The sequence below is a fragment of the Chaetodon trifascialis genome, chromosome 22, assembly GCF_039877785.1.
Source record: "Chaetodon trifascialis isolate fChaTrf1 chromosome 22, fChaTrf1.hap1, whole genome shotgun sequence".
In the NCBI taxonomy this organism is placed as follows: domain Eukaryota; kingdom Metazoa; phylum Chordata; class Actinopteri; order Chaetodontiformes; family Chaetodontidae; genus Chaetodon; species Chaetodon trifascialis.
In genome coordinates this window covers 12,285,211-12,312,882 of record NC_092077.1, presented here as the reverse complement: position 1 = coordinate 12,312,882, position 27,672 = coordinate 12,285,211, and the positions used below count along the sequence as shown (strand labels likewise).

At 44.4% G+C, this 27,672-nt stretch overlaps 1 protein-coding gene across 1 annotated transcript in view; it reads right to left on the bottom strand.

Moving 5' to 3' along the window:
• The window catches only part of wnk1b (WNK lysine deficient protein kinase 1b), an 85,951-nt gene extending 71,301 nt beyond the window's left edge, over positions 1-14,650 (bottom strand). The window contains exons 1-2 of the mRNA XM_070992502.1: positions 14,075-14,650; positions 9,293-10,987 (exon numbers count right to left, since the gene is read on the bottom strand). Of these exons, the coding sequence (XP_070848603.1) occupies positions 9,293-10,243 (951 nt within the window). The 5' untranslated portion in view covers positions 10,244-10,987; positions 14,075-14,650. The remainder of the gene's footprint in view (positions 1-9,292; positions 10,988-14,074) is intronic.
• Positions 14,651-27,672: the final 13,022 nt, after the last annotated feature.

Here is a 27,672-nt window from a genome sequence, read left to right as displayed (position 1 = left end):
CGAGTGGCAGTTTAGAGACTAGAGCTATTTTAGACCGATACACACACACGTTCACACACACCCGCTCACACACCTATACCTATTCCTCTTCCATGCAGGAGGCGCAGCGGTCGACTGAACGCGCCTTCAACCACGCAGCCACTGTTTTGATCTGCGGCCATCAGAGGTATTAGCTTGCACTGTACTTCCTCTCGCTTGCTGTATTTTTAGTCATGAGGCAGTTTAAAAGCAGCATTTCAATCAAATTCTCTAACCGAGGCATCCAACCAGGTCAGGAGGAAGGTCGTGAAGGCAGGACAAATGTCGTGCGTTAACCATAGACCGCATTAACAGTGAACGCAGCATCAGCGTCTGGAAGACCTTAGACCTGCATTATCTCTAATGGCCAGCAGGGGGAGACTCCCCCGACTTCTCACATCATTTATTTCCTCAGCAAATTGTTTCCTTGTCAGTTTATGGTCTCAATGGCTTGTTTCAAGTCTTCTTCAACACACCATGATGTTCATTCTGTAAATGATGGCCCCATTTAGAGTAAAATAAACCATAAGACAGGGCATAATTTAGGGCTTGGCTAACTTGACTTTGACAAGTCAATACCACAGCGTGTTTCTCAGTCAGATCCAATCAGGATAGAGGCGTAGCAATGCGTATCCTCCTCAGCTCCAACCTCTCATCTAAAAGATGGCGACAAACCGCAAAGCAGTGTGTGGCGCCATGATGTTTTTAGGCTTGATGTTGACCAATTTGACACAGTGATGTAGTTTAGATATGAGTTAGACATTTATGTCTGTCAATCAGCTTTATTTATACAGGCCAATATCACAAATCTGCCTCAAAAGGCCTTAAATGATATTTCTCAAATGCGGCTTTGTACACAGGGCTTGAAAACGGAGCCTAGACGCTCCTCTTTGTCTTCATTACTGTAGCTTGAGGAGCAAGTCAGCAACAGCCCAGATGTTAGCACTAGTGTGGTGATGCCACAAAATCCACAAAAACCTGCACTTCTGTCTTTGATTATGCATCTATCTTCACCATGTCCCCACATCCTCTGTCACTCAATCTGCTCTTTTCAGTTTATGTGTAAAAATGTGTAATTTTCCTTCATTCCAGTGGTTACAGATAACGCCCTGTAATTGAAATGCCAAAGGTTTCATTTCAACCAGAGCCACTTTGAACCTGGGACAACTGGGTAGACTGGTGCTGTTTCATATAGGATAAGCACTGAAGCCAGACACTGAACTCCTGCCTATTAAATAAAAGAAAATAAAGTCCGTCTGAGGAAGTAGAGGCCGTCCATCTAAGCCCGGATTTGCCATTTTTTCGGGCTCAAGACAACGTGACCCAATCCCCTGCCGCTGATCTGCAGCTGCCGGCCAATCGCGGCTCTGAATTTCCAGGAAGTAATTATTCTTCACAATGTCAGTATTGTTTTGCGGTTTCCTGGCAAAAAATATGAAAGGTGGAAAAACAATAACCCTCTTTTCGCTAATCAGGCGCACACTTTGCGTTTAGTCGGACTACTGTGAGCGTGTGTGTGAGTGTGTGTGTGTGTGTGTGTAGGGCTGAATCTAGGTTGCAGTCAGCATATCCACAGTAGAGTATATCTCAGGGATTCCTTCAGGACAATGCTGACTGTAAAGTGGTGTAGTAGTGTTGTGGGTTCAAATGCAGGTCCTGTATTTCTCCACACGTAATCTTTCTGCAGGTCTGTCTCTGTAGCATCCAGCTAGATGAGACATCCCTTGATAAAAATCTTCAGCGTAGAGATTACAAAAAGATCAATGATAGGGTGAATGAGTAAGCGGTGGCGGAGGATGAAGCTGACAAAAAAAAAGTCACTCCTCCTTTTAACGTGTGAAATCTAAGGAGGGAGACGGGGCTGATGTCAGGGGAAGAGACGGAGAGAAAAACAGATGCGAGGAGGAAAATAACGAGGAGAGCAGGAGATAAAGAGAGGGAGGAGGGGATCTGACTGGAAAGAGCGAAGACGGGGCGGGAAGAAAAAGAGCGAGGGCGCGTGAGAGAGAATCGAAAACCGGAGAGAGAGCATGAGCTATGTCATCATGTCTCACTGTGCAAGTCATCTAACATCTGCCCGATGCATTCACTGTCCCCGAGTCACCCCTTCACACTCACACACAGAATCCCTGCATCAGCTGTAAGCACACCCTGCCTTTCCATTAACCAGCAACACACACACGCACACACACCCTGTTTCCAATTACCTCGCTATAATTATCATAAAGTTCACTTCCATGCTCATCAACACACACACACACACACACACACACACACACACACACACACACACACACAGATACTGTACATCCAGTCAGTGTGATGTCAGCTCACACACACACACAGCAGTTTTTTAAAGCACCTTTCAGTCTCTGTCTCAGCGCTCTTTATTTAGAGGAAGATGCCAAAGCGTTTCAGCATCTTCAGCTCCTTGACACACAAACACACACAGAAATGCACGCACGCGCACGCGCACGCGCACGCACACACACACACACACACACACACACACACACACACACACACACACACACACACACTCTCAAAAGTCTGGGATCAGGATTACACTTGCTTCTTGTTTTTTCTAAATAAACACAGGGAGTGGGAGGGAGAAAGGTCGGTCATTTTTTGCCTCTGGTGTGCACACACGCACACGCATGCACGCACACACACAGAGTCACGCGCATAACTGAGCTGTTAGCACACATATCTGAGGTCTCAAAGCCATCGAGTGAGATTTATGTGTGTGATAAAATGCTTCACTCCCATGGGCGGCCGGTCTAGACTACATGCAGTATTTTTAACTGTATTTGAATGACTCCACACACTGTACGCTACTTTAAAACATCAGCTTGTTTACCACACCTACGACACTTTTAGCTGTTTGAAGGCCTGAACAGCGTTCGCCTTCACGCCATGCGACACCGTCCGCTGACATTGATGCGAGCGAAGTTCTTTAAAGGCAGGGCGGCCTGACCTTACTGTTCAACTTTAGGGGAAGCTGATGAACACACATGCACACACATTACACGGAAGGAAGCACGGGGATGTTTTGCATAGGGGGAAGTGTCAGCTTCTCTCTCTCCCTTCCTTTGTTGCTCACAGCTGGTTACTGACACATGACAGAGACATGGAGTGGGTGAGACAGAGCCAGAGAAAGAACTGAAGCAGGACAAAGACAGAGCCAGAGGAAGACGGAGAGCTCCAGTGAAGAACGAGCAATAAAATGAATGAAAAAGAGACTCCCTGCGTGCCCTCGTCTTATCCTCTGTCATCTCTGGATTATCCAACATCAGAGCTGAGCGCCGGGCGACTTCGGCCCGCGGCGTTTTCCCGTTCCATCGCTCATAAATCCAGCCGGCTGGGGCTTCGGGGGCTTCACATATCTGAACGACACATCTTGCCATGTGTGCAAAACACTCAGCTATTAAGAGTTTGCTGCACTCTTTGATCAGGTTGTGTCATGATTTTCGAGTGTTAAAAACATATATTCTGCCTTGTTTTTGAAGCTGTGTGGGTGTGATGTGTTGTGGGCAGTAGATCTCTCTCGTGTGTGTGAGAGTGCAGCGCCATAAAGCACACGCTACAGGGAGTGAGTTATAATGGTCAGGGTCCAGATAAGCTCAGCTTGCAGCCTTATGGCGATAGAAGGCTGTGTGTTTGATGCTGCAGAGGAAATAAAGTTCCTGTTTATGAATGCCGCCGCAACACCTCAATACCAGCCTGCATCAGCTGGCTGCTAAGGCTTGCTACTCCGCACTAGCTTAGCCTCACTTTCGCTTGGCCCCAACCAACTAGACTTGTTTGACCACGGTGAGTGGATTCTTAAACTGAGGCGTGACGTTCAACCGTTTTACAGACTGATTTATTAGCGAACAGCTTTTCAAGTGATGTAATCTTGATGATTGACAGCTGATCCGCAGACCTGCAAGCCAGCTGCACCGCGGCTGACGGCGACTTTCCATCCTGACGCTCAGCTATAAACTCTCCTTTTCAGGTGGTTCTTAAACTACTCAGGCCACAAAACCATCTGTCCGTCCGTCACGTTAAAAACACAGGAAAAAACATTTCCACTTTTTTCATTATTAAACAGCCCGGCTCATCTGCAGCTCGGCTCAGGGCAAATGAATAAGTCAACAATCCCCCTAAGATAGCTGCAGCATGTGCAGCCACACACGCCGCCTCACACACATGAACTCATATACAGACTTACATTTACATGCACATAGGCATTAGCTTAATTGCCAATAAGGAAAAGGAACTGAGTAAATTATTTGTAGCCAGCATTTAAAACATTTACGAGAAAAACTGCAAACAGTTTCCATTCCTTTTTCGGTGTGTGTGTGCGCGCGCGAACGTGTGTGTGCTTTGGGGGTGGCTAACACTACTTTACAGCAAGTTCAGAATCAATCAGCACGCCTTTGCCGAAGGCTCGACGCAGCTGCAGTTTGCTGTTCTGTCAGGGAAATCTGAACCTCTGGAGAGCCTCACCTCAGCTCTGCTGTCCTGGAGAAATCTGAGGATATTTACTTTATATTTCACCAATCCCACCAGTGTCATTTGAGTGTCGTTTATGGGCGTAATGTGTCAAATCTAGTTTTTGGAAAAGCCATTTTTTCTACGTTTAATAAAAATGTGCACAGATTCTTGTTTATTAAGCCTCATAATTTGATAAAGTGCAACACAGAGTCCACTGTTCAGTGAAACTGCCTTCGGGACATCACACTATAAATGCCTGACAAACAATCCTCACAATATCTTCCTCTCTACCTCCAACATGATCTCTTCTCCGTCCCTCTGGGTTTTTACCAGCACATGGGCAGATTTCAGGCCAGTCCCAGGTTAAAATGGGTCACCGCTCTAAACAAACTGCCGCAAAGCTAAAATTGGACACTGTGAACCATATTTATTGGCCTTGTTCGACGTGATTCATGTTCTCTATGTCGGAGGACTGCAGTGATCTGACTTCAGTGTGGCACCGCATGGTGTTGGTGTCAGATAAGACAATAAAATCCACTGCTGGTACAATACATGTCAAAAGAGCTGTCTGAGCCCAGAGCGCTGTCTTAAGGCACCAATTGAATGACCGTTATTGAAGGAGAGCCTTCAAGCCCCAAATGCATGTGTGTGTCCTTGTATATGTTAGTGTGTGTGTGTGTGTGTGTGTGTGTGTGTGTGTGTGTGTGTGCACGGAGGGGGCTAATCCGCCTTGTGTTGCTGTTGAGAGAGAAATTTCAAGGTCTTTGAGTGCCAGTGGAGCTGAGAGCCTAAGGTCACACACTCACACACTCTCTCTCTCTCTCTCTCTCTCACACTCACACACACACACACACACACACACACACACACTTTTCGTCCTCAGTTTCTATGCTCCTCTCCCTCCTCCTCCTCCTCCCTTTTCATTTCCTTTGTCTTTTCTCACCCACTTTTTCCTCCCTCCCTCCCTCCCTCCTCCCGATGTTTCCCACTTCCCCGTTCCCTCGCTGAACTCCCTCCACCATCACCTCCCTCTTCCTCAGACTCCTGCTCCCGATCTTTCCCGCTGCCTTCGCCCCCGTCCTGCTAATCTCCTCCGACCACCTGTCCTCCAAAACTTTGCCAGAGTTGAAGTTTCTATTTTGCAGTTTATTCTATCTAATCCTCTTTTGCTCTTCACATCTCTGTCACACTTCACCCCCTCGAGCAAAGGTAGCTGAACGCTGGACAGGCCCATAGTGAGTGCCGCGGACCCAAAGGGGCTGAACTTTGACCTCCACCCCTCCTCCCCCGCCCTCTCATAGGACTTCATTTCTCTCCTTTCCCTCCCTATTTTCTCCTCTCTTTTACCCCCTCTTTCCGCCTTGTGGCTCACTCACTCTCGAACCACATCTCGCTTTCATGGGGCACGTATGCAAACCTGTTGTCACTAGTTAAGATTCCACAGCGTGAGTGCCGCTTATTTCAAGCTGACGACGGAAATATGTCTCCCCACAAGCAACAGCGATGAAATGTCCGATCAACCAGTACCAAAGCCACAGATTATTCAAATTCTAGTGATATAAGACCAAAAAAGTAGCACATTCTTGCATTTGAGGGGCTGGGACAAGCAAACATTTGATGTTTTTCTATCATAAATTACGTCTTTCACATTTCATGAGCCACAAAGATACCGATGGCACAATACTGATGCTGTATTTATATATATAGCTGCCGATTTTCCAGTAGGTTCAGTGTCGTCAGTTCAAGCTATTTCTAAGTAACTCAAGGTTAAACCGATCCCAAACACTCCTCCCTCTGCATTTTCTCTCATTCCAGGAGAACTGCGTCAGCCTCCTATTTCCCCATCCATCATCTGCCTTTCAGCCTAACAAGGCACCTTAAGATAAGCTACCAGATGACCTTCCTCCTCTTTCTCGCCACTCCTTCTATCTTTCCATAAATCTTCACTGAATCTTCCTCCATTTCCATCCATCTATGGATTCTCCCAGGAGCAGAAGTTCACCTGCTCTGGATCAGATGCCGAAGAATGCACAGACACACCTCCTCACGCCAAATCCACTCGACACACCAGAATTTAAACAACCTCAGTCAAATATGCATGTGAGTCAAATGGATGCAGACGCGCACGCACACGCGTCCAAACACATGTGCACATACAGAAAACCGACAAGTTCCAGATGATCCCGACTCCCACAGATCTCCAGTTCCCCTGCCCACCCAGTGAGGGAATGTGATTGGATGCTTGTCCGTGCGTGTGCACATGTGTGTAACTTTACTCCCACCATTCTGCCACATGTCAGCAGTTGCTCAGTCATCTTTGACACACACACACACACACACACACACACACACACACACACACACACACACACACACACACACACACACACACACACACACACACAGGATTGTGCTGGTGGGCTCTGCAGAAATGACTTCTCTCTGCATGCATTTAGCACAGTCACCACAGGCCTTCAATACCCTTACATAACACACGCAGTATATGATGTTCAATCCTGTAATCCAGGATATGTTAAAGAGCATGCTTGTATCAGGCTGCTCCTGATTGTTTAACCAAATAACAACTCTAAAGTGAGCTGATGGAGATTCGACCCCGAGCACTGTGAAGAATCACTCGGTTTCCTCTTCTTGACAAGAAAAAGAGAGACAGAAAGAGGCTTTTGTGGCAGAGGGAGGGCGCTTGACGGCGGCCCGACGTTTGTTTTCTGATAAACAAGCTGGCGTTTCCTAGACGCAGGGCATCAGGCAAAGCTGATTTTAGCTCCTGGGATTCAGGGAGACTCGAGGAGCATCTTGTGATGGAGATGACAGGAAAAACAACAGTGCACTCTCCCAGGAAAAAAAAAACTGCATGCTGAGGAATACACGTGCGGATCTGCAGAGAACACATTGAATTACAGCCTCACCCCGTTTGACTTTTGATGCTTCGGTCGCGGCAGAGGACGAAGCCGCGTGTCGGACAGATGGAACAAGCCACGAAAAGTAGCCCGGCTTAGCCACGCCTCGGAAATCGTTTGGAAAAAACATGTTTTCTGACTTATTACAAATTACTCTCAGTCCGTGGCTAATTATGTCATTCTGCACAATAGCATTTTTTTAATCTTGTACGGTCTCATACGGTGTAATTTGCGTGACCGGGCCAAGCAGTTCCACGTGAGTCCATGTCAGTGTTTTCCTCCTCAGCTCAGTCAGTACCCTGAACGTCATATGACCGGCTCAGACTGTTATTATACATCTCCAGCTGCTCAACACACCTTTTGTCCCCACGCATCAACCAGGCGAGCTGCGTTCTGTCGCCCTCACCTCTCCCGCCAACAGACGTCTCCTCTACAAGTCTCCTTTTGGCACTTTCTGCCTCTCTCTGTCTCTGTGACACACACACACTGACTGCAGAAGTTGCATCAGTAATGGAGCAACCGCATCCTGTGGTGAACCGTGTGCCATCCTGTCTCATGTTTCGCACTGTGCACAAGACGCGGCCTTTTTTTTTTTTGCTAACCTCCATGTATCTGTAGACTGAGAATGAAAGTGGATGGGGGGCTGCCCAGCGCAAGCACTCTTGTTATAGCTGCAGAGACACTAAACTGGGGCGGCTGGGATCTAATCTGTCCTGCTCAAGGGCACCATAACAGGGACAAGTAGGTGAGAGATGCAACAGTGTTACTCATGCACTTTCAGTACCCTGAATTTCCCAGACAGCCTGGGGATTTCGGCGAGGAAGTCTAGTCATGAGGTAACTTTTCTAACCTTTAAGAAAATGCCCTTAAAAAAAAATCACCCTACATTCTACAGATCTCGAGCAGGCAGGTTCATGAGGTTAGACTGCCGGCAGATCACAGCAATCAGCTCATCAAACCCACGCGTTAACGCTTATATTAGAGCCTCAATAGTCTGGCATCCTCTTCCTCATTCAGCACTTATTTATGCAACAGGTGGTGGCACCGCAGCATCCGTTCACACACATTAAAAAGCCAACCGTTAATACCAGCGAGTGTAAGGACAAAGCAGTGAAAAACAAAACCATGAGTCATAGGGAGAGTAGTGGCTGTGCTGCAGTGACGACTTGCACCATACCTCCTGGGTTTGTCAGATTTTTCTGTCAGCCATGCAAGTTCAGAGCAGAAATTCTGCATCTCACAAGTGCGTTTCCGCATTTTGCGAATATGAATTTGGCCCGAGGAGCTGCTACAGGTCAAAATGACAAAACTTTAAAAACCTCTCGGTCAACCAAGTATTTCCACGCAGTGCCTTCCACTGAAAGACAGCTCATCTTGCAATAAACCAGTCCAAGAAGCGATATTTTTTTAATGACTGAGATGGAATCCATCATTCATGAGAGGAGGCAGCAGTCGAGACACACGACCCAAGAGGAAACGTGCAAACCAATCAAATTTCCACAGAGCAAGCTGAGCATGAACGTGAACTAACCGTTGCTGCTTCAAATAGCACACGAGCATCTACTCATGCTTTATCTGAAATGCTTTTAGCGGGGATTTAATCTGCACCAGACTCCCAATCTCAATCAGATACTGATCTCATTTCAGAAAGACTCATACAGGAAAGCATGTGGGTGAACAGGAAGTTCTCACGTACCAGCTATCTCACGATGTCAACAACAAAAACGGAGGTTACATTCAGCACCTGGTTGGAATTCAGACAACTCAGAGATGACCACAACCACGAGACAACATTTAATGAAAGCCTGGGTCGGATCAACAGGAAGAGACAGAGCATGAAGTCTGGAGAGGGGACAGTTTTATGAGTCTGGACTCACCTGGAGTTCACACCACGCCACCTCCACCGTGGTCTCCGTGTCCAGTCCCTTGTACACCGTCTTAAAGGACCCTCTTCCAATCTCGATGTCAAACTTGAGGAAGCGTCCGTCTGGTGACGTCCCCACTGCTTTTGTCTCCACCTCCTCTATATCCTCTTGCACTCGTTTCTCGGCCTCCCTCTGCTCCGCCCGTGCTTTCGCCAGGCCCCTCTCCTCCTCCGTCTCCCTCTCCTTCTCCTCGCTCGGACTGCTAGCGCTACCCTCGTCCACACGTTCTATCGCTTTTCCGTCTTTCGCCACCTGCTCTGTGTTCTCTGACCCCCTGGGACGCAATGTGACTTCAGGCTGTTTGCCTGCTGTTTTGTCGGTAACATCCAATACTGTCGGGCTGGGCTCTTTTACTGCCCTGTCTGCACCACGCTCAACACCGCTACTGGTGGGAACAGCAACCGCGATACTGCCCACAGCTAAATTTTCCTCAGCGTTTCTTATGAGCCCCTCTGCAGCTGGCCCACCAAGCCCAAGACTGGGCTGAGGGGTCGATGTTTGCACATAGGGACCTCTTGGGACCACTTCAGCATCTCGAGCCCCGGGTCCAGGACCGGAGGGCTGCGGAAGGAAGATGGTGGGAGACCCTTCGCAGTCCGGAGGAGAGGTGAGTATCACAGCTGCTTTGCTGGGCAGGTCCAAAGCCGTGGCGTTGGAGTCGCAAATGACACTCCGACGGAAGAAACGGTGCTCGGCTGTTTTAGAGTCTCTATCCATCGTGTGGCGCCGACGCTGGACCTCAGGGTGTCCAGTTAGCTTCTCCACCACGTGCGAGTCTGAACTGGCAGAGCCGTTCACATTTTTATGGGGGGTCTGGGGAGATGGACAGGGAGAGGCAGAGGGAGGAGGGGGGGCCGGAGCAATGAATTTCACCGCTTTGCTGCTGCTACTGCTTTCAGACATTCCTCACCAAGGCTCAGACCACAAAAGAGAAACTGTACATATAAATAAGGACCTATTTCATGTGAGTAATCAGACCAATCTATGTGTAAATGGTGTCTCCACTTCTTTTTCAAATTAAAAGCTATCCAACCTCTGATTCAGCTCCAGGAAAAACAAAGGGGGTGGGTTACAGAAAATAAATCAATCAACTGAACGCAGCTATTTTCATTGTGTTCTGTAGTTGTTGGGGTTTTTTTTTTCAGCTAGGATTTATTAACTCTACTTCCTCTTTGCAACTGTTTCAACAAGACAACCTACAGTTTCTACAAGGCCCTTCTGTGCAGGGCTCAGGGAAGCCCCGAGAGAGAGGAAGGGGCTTTCGCTTAAAGACTGGGGAGGGAAGGGACGAAAGGCAGTCCAAGGAGGGGGGTTGCAAGCACTGCAATGAGGTGACAACCGTCAAATTAACACCCGAATCCATCCTGGTGCCAACATCCAAAGAGGGATGACCACGACATGGAAGGACTGGAGGTTGAACAGACCAGTGTGACCTCCCAAAGGCTGATAAGTCAAAATATGACTGGAATCCAATCCGTTACAGCTCGACTTGGAGGTCTGCGTAGGGACAGGCTGAAGCCCCCACTCCTCGTTGAAGACAGGACTCCCTGGAGAGGTCGCTGGCCCGTCTGGTAAGGCCAGACAGAAGGCTAGGTAGGCCTAGCCTGGCCTAGCCTGGCCCAGCTTGATCTGCTTTGGCCCTTGTCGCTGCAAATAAAAAAAGAGAAGGAAGAGAGCCGTAAGATGAAACTATATTTTCATTCAATATTTGACAAAATTACCCATCTGCTGTCACTTCACTACTTCACTGACCCAACCAAAGCCAAGCTCCCCCATAATGATGCTCTGCTTCCTGCCAGAGGGGCTGGTAGAACATGAAAGATGACAGATATCGTGAGATTTTACCACCATTTTGCCAGTGATGAGTGGTCTGAGTGACAGAGGCAGGGTGGGAAATGAACAGCAGCCAAATGCTGCCACAGCTTTTTTTTTTTTTAAATTTGCGGTTGACAAATCTGTCAGCCCCTCTGACCACTAAGCAGAGATCAAACCCTCACTGGATGTTCTTTTCCTCGATTATTTGGTCAGTGGAATAGCGAAACTAGGTCAGCGAGAGGAAAAAGTAGAGTTTCTGCAGCAAAAAAAATGAATATTCACATTGATTAAAGCGGCGTTTTAACTAATTCATTACTCCAGATTCGGCTGTTGGGGGATTCAGGACTCCTTCGCTCTTGGTCTGGGACTTATAATTCGACTTGGGCTGAGCCCGGGCATCATCTTTAATCTCGTTAACAGGAAAGAGATCTGCATCCCACTTCCAATCTCTCCCTCCAAATTGCCCCCGTGCAGTTAATGCCGTGGAGTGGTGCAGCGGAGTGTGCGCCTAATTGCGCCACGTTCCAAATTTAGCCCAAAGTCACCGCAGCCCGGCTGACCTCAAGGTTAGGCTCCTCTGTGGCCGTTCAGCGGCTCTGCATGAGAGGGGAGGGGGCGCTCGGATAAATACGTATCATGTATATTACTCTGCATATTGCATTACAGGAACCTTACTGACTTCTACTCTGTTACCACAGTGGCGCTGGCACAGAGGCACAGCAGCTGCTTCTCTGCGCGATGTGAGAAATCATTCACACTACATTAATTCATGTGTAAAACAAGTTTTCACAAGGCTTATTGACAGAGCCGCGCGAAGAAACAGGCAGATTACTTCATTAAGTCTTCTACAGAGTTGTCCTCAATTCGATGTGTCCTCTGTGAATGGGGATTTAAACTGCACGAGGCAACTCTGAACATATCGGGAGTGTGTCGACCGCTCTCACATGCATCAATCCAGAAGATGCACTTCAAAGCAAAGCAACGGATCTCATGTCGCGTCTTTCTGCAACACACAATCTGAAAGATGCTACTGTTCAGATCTTACATCTAAATTTCCCCGAGTTAAATCTGCCCCGGCGGTTTCCTCCCACTGACCTTACCGCGACACCAGAGACTCATTTGGCCCCACAGCCGACTGCATATTGTCCCCATTAAGGGAGGTGGATGCAGGATTAGCAGTGAGGAGGTCGCACTAGGTATGCGCCTTCAGGCCACCTGATAGAATCACAATATTTCACTGATCCTCGAGGGGAAATCAGACAATTAGAAAGCGCGTTTCTACCCTTTCCTCTATAAAAACCTGTTCTGTGCAGCTTCACACGCTGTTCCATTACTTGTATGTCGTGAGCAGGATTTAAATAATGGCTGAAATAATCCCTCAGATTAAGGAGCCTTGGAAGTAGTTTGCATTTAACAGCACCTGACCGGCCTGGAGGTTAAGAGAAGCCTTTTACTCCACCAGATGTTTCATCTGTAAGCGCAGATGCAGACACGATCAATTGGGCAATAGCATCTGATTATAGAGTGACACCACCTGAAAAGACTGATGACTTAAGTATGAGGGTGTTATTCTCACTGAGGTGTACTGCTGGGTGTTTCATCTCCGTCACAAAACAATGTCTCTGCTCTCACAATCAGAGCTGTGATCTCTCAGTCCCCGAGCCCGCATAAGAATATATCACACTGTTTATAATTTGGCGCAACTCTGAATTTATGTGATCCCACGGGGATACCACGGTTCAGCTAATTAAAGCTCACTGCGAAAACATCTGTCCTGTTGTTGTTGTGAGAATGACATGTCGCTTATTCAAGAACTGAGTCATGACAAGATGTTTTTACAGCGATTTCACAACGGCTAGGGGGTGTCGTTAGGGCAGCCAGGAAACAGAGGAGAAACACTCAATTCATCTTTATTTTCATTTCAGAATTGTGAAGAAGCTCGTGGCGGTTCTAAGGTAAAGTGTGCAACATCTGTATTTAAATTAACATAAATAATAACCGATTTTTGCAGGACAGGTGCGCTGCTTCCACCAATCACACCTCTTCTAAGTGAACTTACACTATATTAGGCAAACATACTGCAATAAAAGTAGTCATTTGAAATATTTAATATAATACTAGCAAAAAAAACCCTCACTTTCTACTGATATTGTACTTTGACAGGGTGTCATTTCCTGTTATCAGGTCCCCTGCTAATAATAATAATAATAATAATAATAATAATAATAATAATAATAATAATAATTTGTGTGGCACCTCTCATGAAGAAATGCAGCTCAAATTGCCTTAAAACAAGGAAATCACATAAAGACACAGAATGAACATAAAAAACAGGGACGGAAAATGAATGTCTGATGAAGAATAAAGCCCACGTGATAATAATGCTAAAAAAAAAAAGAAAGAAAAAGAAAGAAAGAGGATGCATCACATAAAATGCCACTGAAGAACATGACCGCACATATAAACATTCAAGCATGGCCAAAACTTCTTTGTTCAAACTGAACTAGATGCTAGCATTAAAAAACAAACATTAAAGGCTGATGTGAGATTCAGCAATCATTCAGAAGTCAAAGTGTCCTGTTAAAGGAGGGGAGGGACGAGAGTCATTAGATAACTCGGTTAATGGGTTTATTATTTCTATAGGCTGAGTTGTGTGGAAATCTGAATCTTGCACGGGTAATAAACTGTGTGCATGTGTCTAACTGGGCTGGAAAGGGTGCAAGTTCCCACATGCTGCACGTCCTGAGGAGTCAGTCCGGTGAGGAGCAAGCCGTGCAGAGAGGGGCTTCACAGCCGCCTGTTGAGGAGCTCAAAAAAAGAAAAAAAAACGAGGCAATGCAGCTAACTTTACCTACAGGCAAGAGCGCCGGTCACGATTTGAACCCAGCATCGTAATAAAGCAAAGAGAAGCATCGTTACCTGTTACATCGGTGGTACCGTGGAAATATGGAGGTGAAAAACTTGATTTAAAAGCCTTGAACTCCTCTGCAGAGGGGGTCCGCGCCGACACACAGCACTAATGTCAGTAGCGTTAGTGCGTCACATTAAAGCCACAGTTGGTTGCCGAAAAACCCCCCGAAAAAAGAAGCTATTTACAAAAACATAACTTAGCTACAACCTTATCCAGCTAATGACAAAAGGTACGAGCGGTAAGCGGGACGTGCAGCGAGCCACAGCCGACAGACCGACACCTCCCACAGGGCAGGGAAGCCAAGTTCGCTCGCTGGTGTCGCGGCGGCTCTGGTACTTCTTTCTGTCTGTCTCTGTGTTGTCTGTGTCCGGGGTCTGCAACCGCGAACCAAAAGGCAACAGTCTCCCTCAAAGATGCTATATCCTCATCCGTGTCGACACCCAGCCCGCTCCCGCGACCGCCGTTTCGCTCCTCTTGGCTTGTATGGTGCAATAAATCCGCTGTGAGCCGCAGTTATTCCCCGCTTTCAAGCCATCGGACGGCGGCTCCGTCTGCTGTCTGCTCCTCTCTGGCGATGACTCGACAAGGCGACGGCAGGGCTTTCACGCAGACGTGCCGCGTCAAGCGTCCAACCGTTAACCCGGATGATACAGGAAAAGAGGGGTTCTATCAAAATAAAATCCAACAGTTAGGAGGTGTGTGCGTTTTGTTCAACTAAACCACATAAATTCACCTAAACGTGTTCAATATAGTGAGCAGAGCTATTGTTCAGTTTATAATTCCTTTTTACAAGGGCCACGTGGGTATATGGGAGGACATCCTGCAGCTCCACACCTCCTATTTGTTGTTATTATTTCTGAGGACAGCAGAGACAGTCTTTGATGATCTGACAGAGATCCAGCTGTGCTCCTGCTGTGTCCAATCAGGAAGGAAAGACAGGAAGCATCTCTTACCTCTTTTTCTTCTTTGCTACAACAGTCGTAAACTCTCAAACTCTCAGTGTCATACGCTGAATTTATTTATTTAGTTCTTTTTGGCACAGTTAAATGCTTATTTTTCCCTCATTTGTTCAATCGATGAGCGGTTCTATCATTTGTTTCAATGTTCACAAGAAAATTGGCCTTCTTGTATGCTTATTTTCCTACAATTACAAACTAAAATTCTTTGCTGTATCAAGGAACCGCAATTATTCACTCTTGTCATTAGGTATTTAAGTAATAGATTAAATAATTTTATTTAAAATATACTTGTATATGTATGTGTCACACTATTTACTAAAACCTTGTTGAATTTAAAACATATTAATTCACTAGAATCCTAATTATTTGTATGTCCAAAAAAAACATGGATGGAACTTACCGCACTTCACCACTACAAACTCAGTAGCTTACATATTCCTTACTCATCAATATGTTGTCAAGTTGAAGGCAAACAGAGTTAAAACGAAATGATTCATTAAATTCATTAATAAGAATTTTATGCTGACAGGTCAAACCGGAAGTGCTATTGTTTAACAGGCAGTCTCGACGCTAGCAACCGGAGGCAAACTCCAGCTCCCCGAGCCAGTGAACAGCTGCAGCGTGAACCAGCACATATCATGCTTTTATTTTACAGCTCGGTCATGTTTGACTCACCCATAGTCAGGCTCTGCAATTGATGCTTTTCGACCTAGTGTGTGTGCGCCCGCGCGTGTGTGGCCTTCACTTGGTCACTCTCTGTCCGACCACCTCTTGATTCCTCATTAAAATATACAATTTTTTAGTCATCTGTGTCCTTAAAAAAACAGCCATAATATGTCTTTTGTTGTTAAATACCTTAACAGTGGATGGCTGTGATTTATTCCAGATTTTACTGCAGTTTTTCCAAAGGGAGGAGAGAAACATTTTACTTAATTCATTCTTATTTTTTGGTTCCAGGGGTTAAAGTCAGTTCCTATCAAAGACTGTTTGCCAGAACCTAACCACAGTTAAGAATCTGACATTTTCCTGTCTATCACACCTACACACCCTGATATTGAGCTGCAGCGCCTCAGGCAAGAATAATCAAAACAGGATAATGGTTTTAACGTGCTCATTAGTCATGAAATAGGAGGACAAGTTCCTGTATGCTGCAGATCTCAAACCCTGATGATACACATTCACACTATTGTTCATTTTCTTCTTCCTGTTTGTATCTGACAGCAGGGTTCAGACTATAAAGCAGCAAGTCTTTTGAAATGAACACACACCAAGGAGGGATTAGATCGACCGCTATGAAACCTGCCACCTATTCACCAAATGTCCTATCAGGCATTTGTCTCTTTCACTGCTTCATTTTTGGAATTTAATTGGTTTTGTCATTTGGCATAATTAAAGAGAGCCCCCAAATTCATTCTGAATATAACTAAGATGGTACAGAACTTGAGATTTCTTGCTAAAAATACAAGCTTTCAATTGCCCTTTTGTTCAATACAATGACTAATTTTCCCTGAAATGCTGAGGACTTCTACATCAGCAGCTGACCCACTTGAGCTCACACAATAGCCTTTTATGTTAAACCAAAGTTTTTATCTTTCCCAATCAAGAAAAATACTTCACACATGCCAGTTCTTCCACATACTCTTTCACAAAAGTAACCATTGTGAAAATGCCATAAAAGTCACCACTGGCCTGTGGGCTGTAAACCTTACTGACTAATGTATACAGTCATTGCCATATCTTAATCAAATATAGCTGTTATCTAAGCTCCCACTGTTGATAGCCAGATAATTTTCTCAGTATTGCTGCCACGCAATCAGCAAACACTCCTGTAAAGATAAAGAGTTGCTCTGGATGTTGTCATACCTGCAGCTCTCAGATACTCCAGCGTTTGCAGGAACACTAACAGGGTCATAGACTTGTTGTTGTTGATCTTCACATGACCCAGCGGGAGGCTAATATTAGCCTCTGTCTTTCAGTCCAGAGCAGGTCATTCAGCCTACAGCTGGGCTCATGGAGCGGCGGTGGATATAAGAGCATCACATTGTTCTACATTGACATTTGCCGCTCAACAATGGGACAAAATAGTGTTTACACCAGAATCCTTGGCGGCGGTTTGCATGCGTTTGTGTGATCTTACCACCTTGGCAACTGACAGCAAGAGTTTGGCCCCAACATTATTTAGTACACACACACCTTGACACACCTTTAAGCCTTTAAGCTGTAAAACTGCCCCTGACTGAAAATTATTCTGTCAGAATGAATAATTTATTCAACTCTCAGGATCTATCTCTGCCTGCCTGCACCTGTACCTGTACCTGTACCTGTACCTGTACCTGCACTGACCTGAAGGCAGAATGTTAGCCCACATTCTAGACCACCCATTCTTGCACCCAAAGTTCAAGGGACACCAGACTGAAAGCGGCAGTTACGCCCCAGGGCGAAAAATCTCAGCGTCACTGTAAAACATGAGGCCTCGGTGAGGTGACAGGAGGCCGCAGCTGCAGCGCGATGAATCCACATTTCTCAGCTCGTTCAGGAGACACCTGGACCTCGCTCTGCTGTACTGTGCACCATAGAAGAGAGTAAATAAATGGATTTTTAAATGAAAAGTTTGACATTTTGCTTTCTTGCTGAGAGTTATATGAGAAGATTGATACGGATCTCAGAGCTGTTTGGTGAATATATAGCCATTTAGCCAGGAAACCAGTTAGCTTAGCTTAGCACAAAGACAAGAAACAGATGGAAACAGCTAGCCTGGCTATGCCCAAAACCTACTAGCATCACCTCTAAAGCTAACTAATTTATATCTTACATCTGGTTTGGTGCATGCAAGCTAGCTGTATTAGCAGTAGCCTTATGTTTAACATACAGATTTGAGAGTGGTATCAATCTTCTTATCTAATTCCCTACAAGAAGTCAAATAAGCCTTTTTAGCTATTCCTTTAATCTTGACTATCACAGCTTCCATTTGTCCGCCAACATATCAGTGAGAATCACACTTCAGGGGTAAAAATGCTAATATTTGTCCAGCTCAGGAATGAGCTATCATTGGCTTATACTGCACCGCATGTGAGCAATCAATTAGAAACTAATGCTAATTCCTGCGCTGCAATCATTGCACTGCAAGTCATTTTGGCTATCAATATAATGCCCAAAATCAAAATATTATATCTAGTTTTTGTCCTAGCCTGTTCAAATCTTAGTGGCTCTCCATGAGGCAGGCGGTCACAGCACTTGCATGTTCAAGGAAATAACAGGTCTCGTTGGCTTGTTAGCTTGACTGACGCTCAAACCACGGAGGTAAATAAGCTGAGAGAATGTGACAACGGAAGCGTTCATTGACGGATTTGGAAATCTTTCATTCAGAAAATAAAAGTCAAATTTTAACCTCTTCCCCTTTTGTCGTTTCCTCTCAGTTTAATCCCTCCGTCAAACACACTAGAATCTAATCTAGTTTTTCCACAGAACTCTCTGATGGATTTTAACACTAACGTCTGCAGACTGTTAGCAGTTATAGTCACATTAACGACTGGATTATCAGCTCATTCTGACTCAGAAACAGGAAACAGTCCTCATAAAAAAGCACCCTTGCTTCTTTTTTAACATCAGAAAGACAGCACTATTTTTCAATGAAAGAGGACAAAAAACTCAGATATTCTTCTAAAAAAAAAAAAACTGCTTTGTATAATTGCTCCCTGCTTTTCCTCCCTTTGGCTATACTGACTCACTGACAAAAATATGCCATAATACATTATCTTCATGCCTCTCTGATTAAAGTAAGACATTCCAAAAACAGTTTCCTATAAGAATTATTTCCAGTTGACCTTTATGCTGGAGAAACATTATCCCGGATCTGTTCAAAACACTGTTTATCATTTGCATTTGCAGTGGGAGTTCCCGTCCTTATTCGCATTATGATATTAACTGCAGTTTCAATGCATTACAATGGATGCATGAATGTTGAAGGAGTGTGGGTCTGTTTCTGCAAAACAGGAGGTGTGAGAGTGAAAGTATAACCAATATGTAGAGGGGAAATATGCACAGAAAGGCTGCTGACACGGCAAAGTGTGTGCGCGTGTGTGTGCGCGCGTGTGTGTGTGCGTGCTTTTCTTGCTCTTCCTCCATCTTGCTTCTCCGGCCCTTCAGCTGGCACCAATCAGTTCCGGATGAGTGAATTTTCATGTTGCATAAAAAAAATAAATAAACATGTTTATTGATAAAAGTGTTTCCAGAGATCAGCCAGTCTGTTTCAACCTGACTGACACTCAAAGTGTGACCCGTGTTGACCCAGTTTACTAATGTCAGTAAGAAATTGTCCGCTTTAACAAGTTAAAACAGGTTGGAAAACTTGTTGAAAGGCTGCTCAGGTAAAGTAGGACTCCCCCTCTGTCTCTCTCTCTTTCTCTCTATCCGTGTGTGTCTTTCTTTGCTTTCTTTCTTTTACTTCCACCTGACTTCAGCTCAGCATTATGAGGCACCATAAGCACATCAAAAGCTGAATTTGACAGTCTGTCACCACAAAATGAAGACAAAATCGGTGATTTTCACCAAGATAATGCTGCATTCTCTGACATTTTCCGCAATTCACTGTATTTATCTGCCTGACAATCAAAAATCAGCATGTCATGCATGCAATTCTTCTGACACACACATTCTTCTTTGCTTCCTGCCCTCATCTTCCTTATTTTTATGCTGCTTTGTCTTGTACAAGTCCCGGCAGAAGACATTCACAGACATCTGACATTATATTCAGTGAATCCCTGAGACGAATCTAACAGAACAAGGAGTTAATATATCCAATACACACAGAAGCTCCGTGGCTTTGTGAGGAATCAGATGCTGGCTGTGGGTGTCTTCTGTGGGAGGGAACCAGCTATTGTTTTCACTCCTTAGAACAGCAAATGGTCATTTAACAATTCAAATTAGCTGGAGAATCATTCAAACCACCTGCTGCTGTTGCGGATACTAAATACAACCTGCGCTTGCTTAGAGGCTCACACTTGACTTATTTCAACCCATTCAGCCTCTGCTTTGCACACACGTACGGACACTCACGCACACCAAAGAGCTTCTTTGTAAACTAAATCCAACCAGTGAAGCAGCTAGTTGAGTGCCTTGATCAAGGGCCCTTCAAACAGGACTGACTGAGGGAGGGCAGTATCAGTTGCTTCTTTTTTCTTCCTCTGTGCTGCATATGACTTCTCTCAAGCCTGACCTCTTGAATCATGACTGGTATGCCAGTAACTCAGCGTGTGCGCTGTATGCATGCGGGTGTCTCTCTGTGTCAGAGGATGTGCTTTAAAGGATCTCATGTTGCAACAGCGAACCTGTCACTTCCTTTCTCTGTGATGCTGCATGCAGCTCGCTCTCTCTCTACTTCAGCGTGAGTGTATGCATCTTGAGTTGAGGGTGGTGAAGTTTTGGAGACATGTAATACTTCGATCTGGTGCATTGGACCACATGAGATATTCAAGCTGATGTTTTTATGTAACATTCAGGGAATAATTACCTCTACTAGGATGGCTGGGACATTCAGAGTGATAGTGACAAATGACACTGTGCTGGCAGTTCTTCATCTTAATGGCAGCAGTCGCTCACTCTATAAGTACGTGGCTTGGGGACCAGAGGGTGGCCGGGTCAAGTCCAGAGGTGGGCCTGAGCCTCTGCAGAGTGCTGTGCTGTGGTGGTCCATCTGACATCAATTGTATATGTAGATTTCTCTGTATACCTACCTACTAATCATAGGATTAAGATGAGTTTTTCTTCTTAAGCAGCCTGGATTCAATGAAGCAAAGTTTTCTCATTGCTTATGTTGCTAAAAGTGCAATAACACTGTATAAAAGATTTAAAAAAAACAAACAAACTGTAGCTTTCCTTTATTTAATCCATTTGCTTGCTTGTAGCCTGTGAAAGCTGTGCTTAATGCAGTCACCCTGTCACGAGTGATCTGAAGTGTGTTTTCATAAAAAAAAAAAATCACCTTTAAAGTGATGATACATGGGTCATATGTTACAGGGATACACCTTCAGCTGTGATGAAAGCCCAATCAGAGTATGTATAATATGATAAAGGGAACCTCACTGTAGCTTTGTTAAGTGAAGACATGTGGCAGTGTGGAGAGCAGTGCCAAATCACTGAGCAGTACATCCCTCTACCAGACAGTGTCACTATAGAGTCCAGTCTGTCATTCTCATTTAACGTCCAGTTCGACAGATTTCACCTGATCTCACAGCAAACTTTCATCCTCCACTTTCTCATTTTCTCCATCGCTCTGTGGTTCCTTGTGTCTCCCCACAGACCTGTCAGAAACCCATTATTCCACCAAACAAAATATATCTACACATGTTCTCAGTCCCCCCGGTAACAGTCCAAATTGGAAGTAATTAACGTAAATGAGGTCTCTCTCCCTGCGGGCTGAGGAGTGGGTTAAATATGACATGGTGGTTTGGTTTTGAACTGTAATTATATAAGGAGGGAGTGCCTGACAGGAGAGGGGAGGAGAGGGGAGGAGAGGGGAGGAGAGGGGAACGACAAATGTGATTAAACACAGAGTGCGATTAAAGAAAAGAGAAAAGCAAAGAAGATAATTACATACTTTGATCTAGTCCCATTATAAACGGCTTTGTTTGGCCATGTTTTTAACTTGTATTAATAGCACTTTAATACAGTGGAACAAAATATAACCACAAATAATAATTCTCTGTTTTTATGACTTCATGGGTATCAGGTTTGCTGAGGCGGTGTCGGGGAGGTTAGTGGTAATACAAAACTATTACCAAAACATGTATTTGCAAGTATTTAATGGTTTTCGCTTGAATTTCTCCGCAGAAAGCCTTTTCACTGAGGAAAATGACTGCAGGAAGCTGGCATTATCAGCATGTGTGTGTTTGCATGCATGTGTGTAGACTAGATTCAGCACCAATACAAAGCCACATTGTCCAAACCGTAATTGTCATAAATACTGCATGGCCTTCAAATGTAGTAATTTCAGGTAATAAAATAGGTTCAACTTTCCAGTCAGCTGCTGTTTTATTCAATCATTTTCATGCTAAATCAGCAGTTTACAGTAAACCTGTGCAGCTAAATCCTGTTGGAGTGCCAAGTCTGTATATTCAAGATAAAAAGTGCAGGTGGGTCAACAAGTGGCTTAACCTGACGCTCCAGTCTCCGTTGCCAAAATTGGAGCGCAGAGTGGCATTCAACAGGTGGAACACATTACCATATAATGTGATGAGTATTTGAGAATAACAACAAAAAATGAGAGCATGCACCATTTTCTGATTATCTGCAGTTCTGCTTAAAAATCTAATTTCCTGTTTCCCAGGAAAATAAGTAAGCACAAGAAAGCGTTCAGCCCTGTGCGTGTGTTAGTGTGTGAGCGAGCGTCATGTTTCTAAAAATAGTTCAATTTTCATTTAATGGTGAAATTGGAGCAATTTGGAGCACCATAAAAGCACTTTCTATGTGAAAAACATTTCATTTCTCGATGGTTGAGGATCATCATGTGCACATCTGTGTGCATGTGTGTGTTTTGTCAACCTTTTCTTTTTAATCAAAAACCTCCTGCAGTGACTGAATCATTCAGATTCCATTTGCAGCACCTTTGGAAACATCCAGCCTCCATAAATTGGTGCAACTAAAGTGCTCATCTTATAAAAGAGTTTAATGGGTGCTGCGGGAGTCCAGGGCAGGCACACGCTCACAATGGTAAGAATCATTTGTTGACCTATTTTGCCTCATAACAGTCCTGCTTTCTCAAGCTGAGTGACAGATCCTCTTCACTGGTGCTTTGAAGTTTTCCTTTAAAAGCCGGTTGTGTGACAATGATGTAGTTGAGCAGCTTAGGCTAACATGGAGACCAGAAGCAAAGGAAATGTGATAAAAAATGTCTGAAAATATTCTTTCAGGTCTTTAAGAGGATATCAGCTGCTACCTGCATTATCAAATACAATTAAAAAACAGGTTTAGACTCTATGACACAAATGAAGAAAATGTAATGTAATTATCTGTTTAGCGGGACTCAATTATCTCTATATGTGTGAATTAAAAGGATTATTGCTTTTGCATGGAACATGTTGTAGGTTTGTGTCCTGGAACCACAGTGAGGAAGTCTCCAAGCTAAAATATTGAACCGCCACACACACTCTGACTTGGACAGGTGAACTACATGAAAGCACATGTGCACCTGCTCATCCGTCAGTGATACAAAGCAGCACTTTGATCTGTGCTGTTGCACTTACACCCTCATGCCCAGGTACCCTACTCCTTCTCTGGTGTGTATTTGCATGCGAATGTGGGTGTGAGGTATGTTTACATAACCCCTGGAGCGTGTGTGCAGGCACGTGAGTGTTTGATCTGATAGCGCACGCTGTTATCAGCAGGTTAGATGTGCAAAGTTGCTATTTTAACTTGTGGGTTACCTGTTGAGCCATATGTGTGCCTGTGTGCGTGCGTGTGTTTGCATCACTATGATGAAATTTCTTGGAGCATAAAGGCCCTTTTATCATCCCCCAGAATGAGAGACTGGCACCGTCTGGTTAGTGTGTGTTTGTATGTGCATGCGTGTATACAGACAGAGGTGGAAAGCGAGAGGTCAGCGCAGCCTGGTACTCAAATGCTGAAGGCCGATCTTTGTGTGTGTGTGTGTGTGTGTGTGTGTGTGTGTGTGTGTGTGTGTGTGTGTGTGTGTGTGTGTGTGTGTGTGAGGGTGATGAGAGCACAAATGAACAAGACAAAGACTGATGGCACAACAAAGAGACAGAATGACAAAGACAGAGAGGGCTGTACGTCCCAGTCAGTATCATTATACAAAGAGTCACATGTTGCCACAGCTGATTCGATGTCCTTTGGAGAAGGTCCAAGTCAAGTGTCAAGTCATTCCCAACATGTTTGAGCAAGTCTCAATTGACTGGTACTCACTGTTGCTGTGCCTGTAAACTGTTTCCATTCTCACACAGCACACAGTTTACAGTAATAACAATGGCAGATTAACCACTAAAAATAATTAAGAATTCTTTGAACAATGACTAGTAACCTCAGACAAATGTAGATAAAGGCATGTCTCTCATTTCTAGCCCAGGTCCTGTGTATTTGCTGGCTGAAATAGCAACTTTTATTATTTTATTAGCTGTAGCTAGTTACTGAATTATGTGATGACAGTCCTCTCTCTGGCTAGCTACTTAATGCTTCCATCTGACTTATCTTAAAATGGAAAGTGAGTCTTAAGCATGCACTTGATGGCTGCATCATCATGCTAAAACAGAGGCCAAAGCCACATGTTAGCATCCTCGCTAACTGATGATCCATGGAGCCTCAACAGAGAATAAAGACTGTTCATGTGTTTAAGCATTTAAAGGAACAATGTGAGCTCAGACTGTGATTTTGTTTTAACATAACCTTGCTTGGATGCTAAGCTTTCGTGCTTGTTTGCATTTGGGCTTTTAGCGTCATATTGTCTCGGGTGAAGATTTTGGCTAACTAAATAAACTCAAGTGGGAAAATACTACACCGTGAACATGCTTGTGAACATGGCTTTGCTTAAACATACACCAACAAACTAACGTAAGCTCTTTGGCCTTGCATGTAGGCCACTGCTTGGTTCCCTCTATAGCTAATAAGCTAGTAGCCTAACATGCTAATGATTGTATCTTATGTTAGCGTAGGTAAAGCACACCCTTTTTCCATTTCTAAACATTAACTCTTTACTTGCAAGAGTGTCGCTGCTATTGGAGCCCACTACACACCTCTTAGCTAAATCTAGAGCAAGTCACAGGATGCTGTGACAGAAGCCCTCTTTGGGGTAGGGGTCTCTTTTCATGCAGCAGCATATGCTTTAATGTCGTGATAAAACCTCGCTTGCTTACTTGCAAGCTGATGTTAAAAATGTCCACGCTGCAGCTGAAACTGCTTTATTAAAAAGCTATTTGTGTTCGCAGGAAAAGATGTTCCCAATATACACTTACAAAGCAAGTTAATAGTGTTTTCTAAAATGCCATTGCTTTTCCACCAACGTTCTTCAGACACCTCAAGCAATGAGGTTTTGATTGAGGCCATGCATTTGCACCTGGAAGTATCTACTCATTACAAAAAGCCCATTATTTCACTTACCTCTCACCAGCGGCAGCTCTGTGTTCCCAAACAGCTTGAGTCATTACTTTTAATGGATTCCACTGACCACAGGCACATCACAGCTGAAATCTGCTTGCATAGGGAGCTATTAATAACATCTATATACAAATGAAAGCTATTCCCATTCAGAACTGTGTAAACAAAAGCCTGTGTGGCAGGTTTTGTTGGTGTTTCGCAACACCTCCTCACAACTTTGTTTACAGTCAAACTATACTGCTACATCAAGAGCAGAAGCAGCACAAATCCCTCAAAGGCTTTACGTAGCCTGGAGAAAAAAATATTAGCGAGGATTATGTAAAATTACAGGTATGGGCTTTACAGCTCAGGCTTTAGCCTTCATATGTACTGAGCATGCACAAACCAGTCAAGAATGCCCCAAATGAAATCTGTCTTTTCAAACCGGTCTTCACCCTGAAGTGCAGTACCTGTTCATCTTTAGTGTGTTTACAGACGTGTACAAACCAGAGCGACCTTTTCTCAGGCAGGATTACACATTTCAGTGACAGTCTGCCAAAAAGATCACACAGGAAACAGGGCAAAGATGTTAGCATATCGCTCAAAGTGTTTCATCTGCACAGCAGTTATTCTTTCTTGGAAGAACCGGCAAAACTGTAACTGGCATCTTCTAAAGACTCCCTGTTTCTAAGAACCAAAGAATGAGGAGGTTTGGCTGTCTCATGTAAACTTTCAGTTTCTAGGAACGTTTAAAGAAAGAAAAAAATCTGTGGGCTTGACGGTTTGTTTTTAACCTCTCATTTTGGGATTAACTTGGAATCTGCTGCTCAAACGGCCCAACGATCCACACATGAGTCAAATAGTCCATTATGTGCCTCTGAAACTTTAGCCCAAATCCCTGAAAGATGTAATTCTGGAAAACCGCAAAATCAAAATAACCTCTCAGAGAACATTAGCTGACTTTAGGAGAGTTCCTGGAAGCTTGTTAATGCAAAGCTAATCAAAATCAAAAGACAAGTGGAAGTGCTGATGCTTCAGGTTTTGCGATCTCAAAAACACCGTTATTCAGACCAGACATGTTCTGTACATTTGTGCTTGTGCTTACCATCATTCTTTAGCTCTAAGCCGCTATTTTAGAGCCTAGTAGAGTGGAGAGTGCTTCAAACACGACACGGCTGATGGATATTAAGCTACTTAACTCTGGAAATTAATTACACTTGTCTGTCACCAGTTAATGAGCCTTGTTGGAATATCATTAATTCAGATAGATCTGCAACGGGAGAGCTAAAGAAAAAGTAAAAAAAATAAAACCAGTTGAGAAGAAAAGAGGAGTTACCTGTTGACTGCTCCTTTTTCTCCGCCGTGTGACGCCTCTCGTGGGAGACTTTACAAAGTGGGACAAAGGTTTGCTTTGCTTATTGTGTGTGTGTGATGTTCTGTTCAGGTACACTTAACCTGATGAAATTCCTGCCATTGAGGTGATCATTTTTTGGAGGATTATGAGCTTGCTGCAGTGTGTTTAATCACTGCTGACAACCACCGTGTGTATTTGAACAAGAGAGGGAGGGACGAAAAGGCTCATAGCTTCATCTCTTCTGCATGTTTGTCGTCCAGCGTTGGTGGTCTGATGTGCTGTGCGAGGAAGACGCCAGAGGGAAACAAAGAAATCGCGTCCAGAATAAATGTGTGTCGTCTGTGTGTTTGCTTGCGGTGTGTTATTTCTGTGTGTCCTCTTTAACCCTAACCGTAACATTTCCAGCCATGCTGACAGGTAACCGAGCTTCTCAACAGCAGCACATTCCTGCCTCTCCTCAGTCTCACAAAAGGCCATTCAACCTTATAACCTAATAAACATTCATTTTCATTTTTAAAGCATACATTTTTTTTTTCCTTTGCAGGCTATTACGTCCCGGACATTTAATTCCCTTTGACATGTTCACATTTGCAGTTCTGATGCTAAATATAATTTAAACCTCTTTTACATTAAAGTGACTCTATGTGACTTTTGAAAGGAGGTCCAGCCTTACTTGGTCTGGTTTGACCACTCCTGTATGGTGGCTAATCTTAGCTAGCTGTAGCTATTTACTCACCTGTAGTTCTACGTAGCCATGCAGATAGTTTTTCTTGTCCAGGTATCCGTCTCTAACACTCCTGATGTCACTTTCCCGTCTCTTATCCAAATCTTTGGGTCCCTGTTGCAGAACCAGTGGACTCCAGGTTTAGAACAGTGGAGCTTCAGTGCTTCTACAAGAACACGTCTAACCTCAGTTAACAGAAATACAGCAGAATGTTTTTGTTGAGCAAACAAGCACAAATAGACACAAGTTGGTGTGCATTAGTTTGCAGTGGCTGCTCAAATATAGTCATGGATTGGAACATTAAACTTTAAATATGGTAACAGTGCAACTGCAGTATATGACAGTATTTGCCTGGTTTTCAGGATGATGGTTCATTTGGTATTCCAACATTTTTACATACTAGCTAGGGGGAAAGAGTCTGAAAGAGTGCAAAGTGAGTGAGAGAGAGAGAGAGGGAGAGACCAGGATGGGGTGAATAAGCCGTTT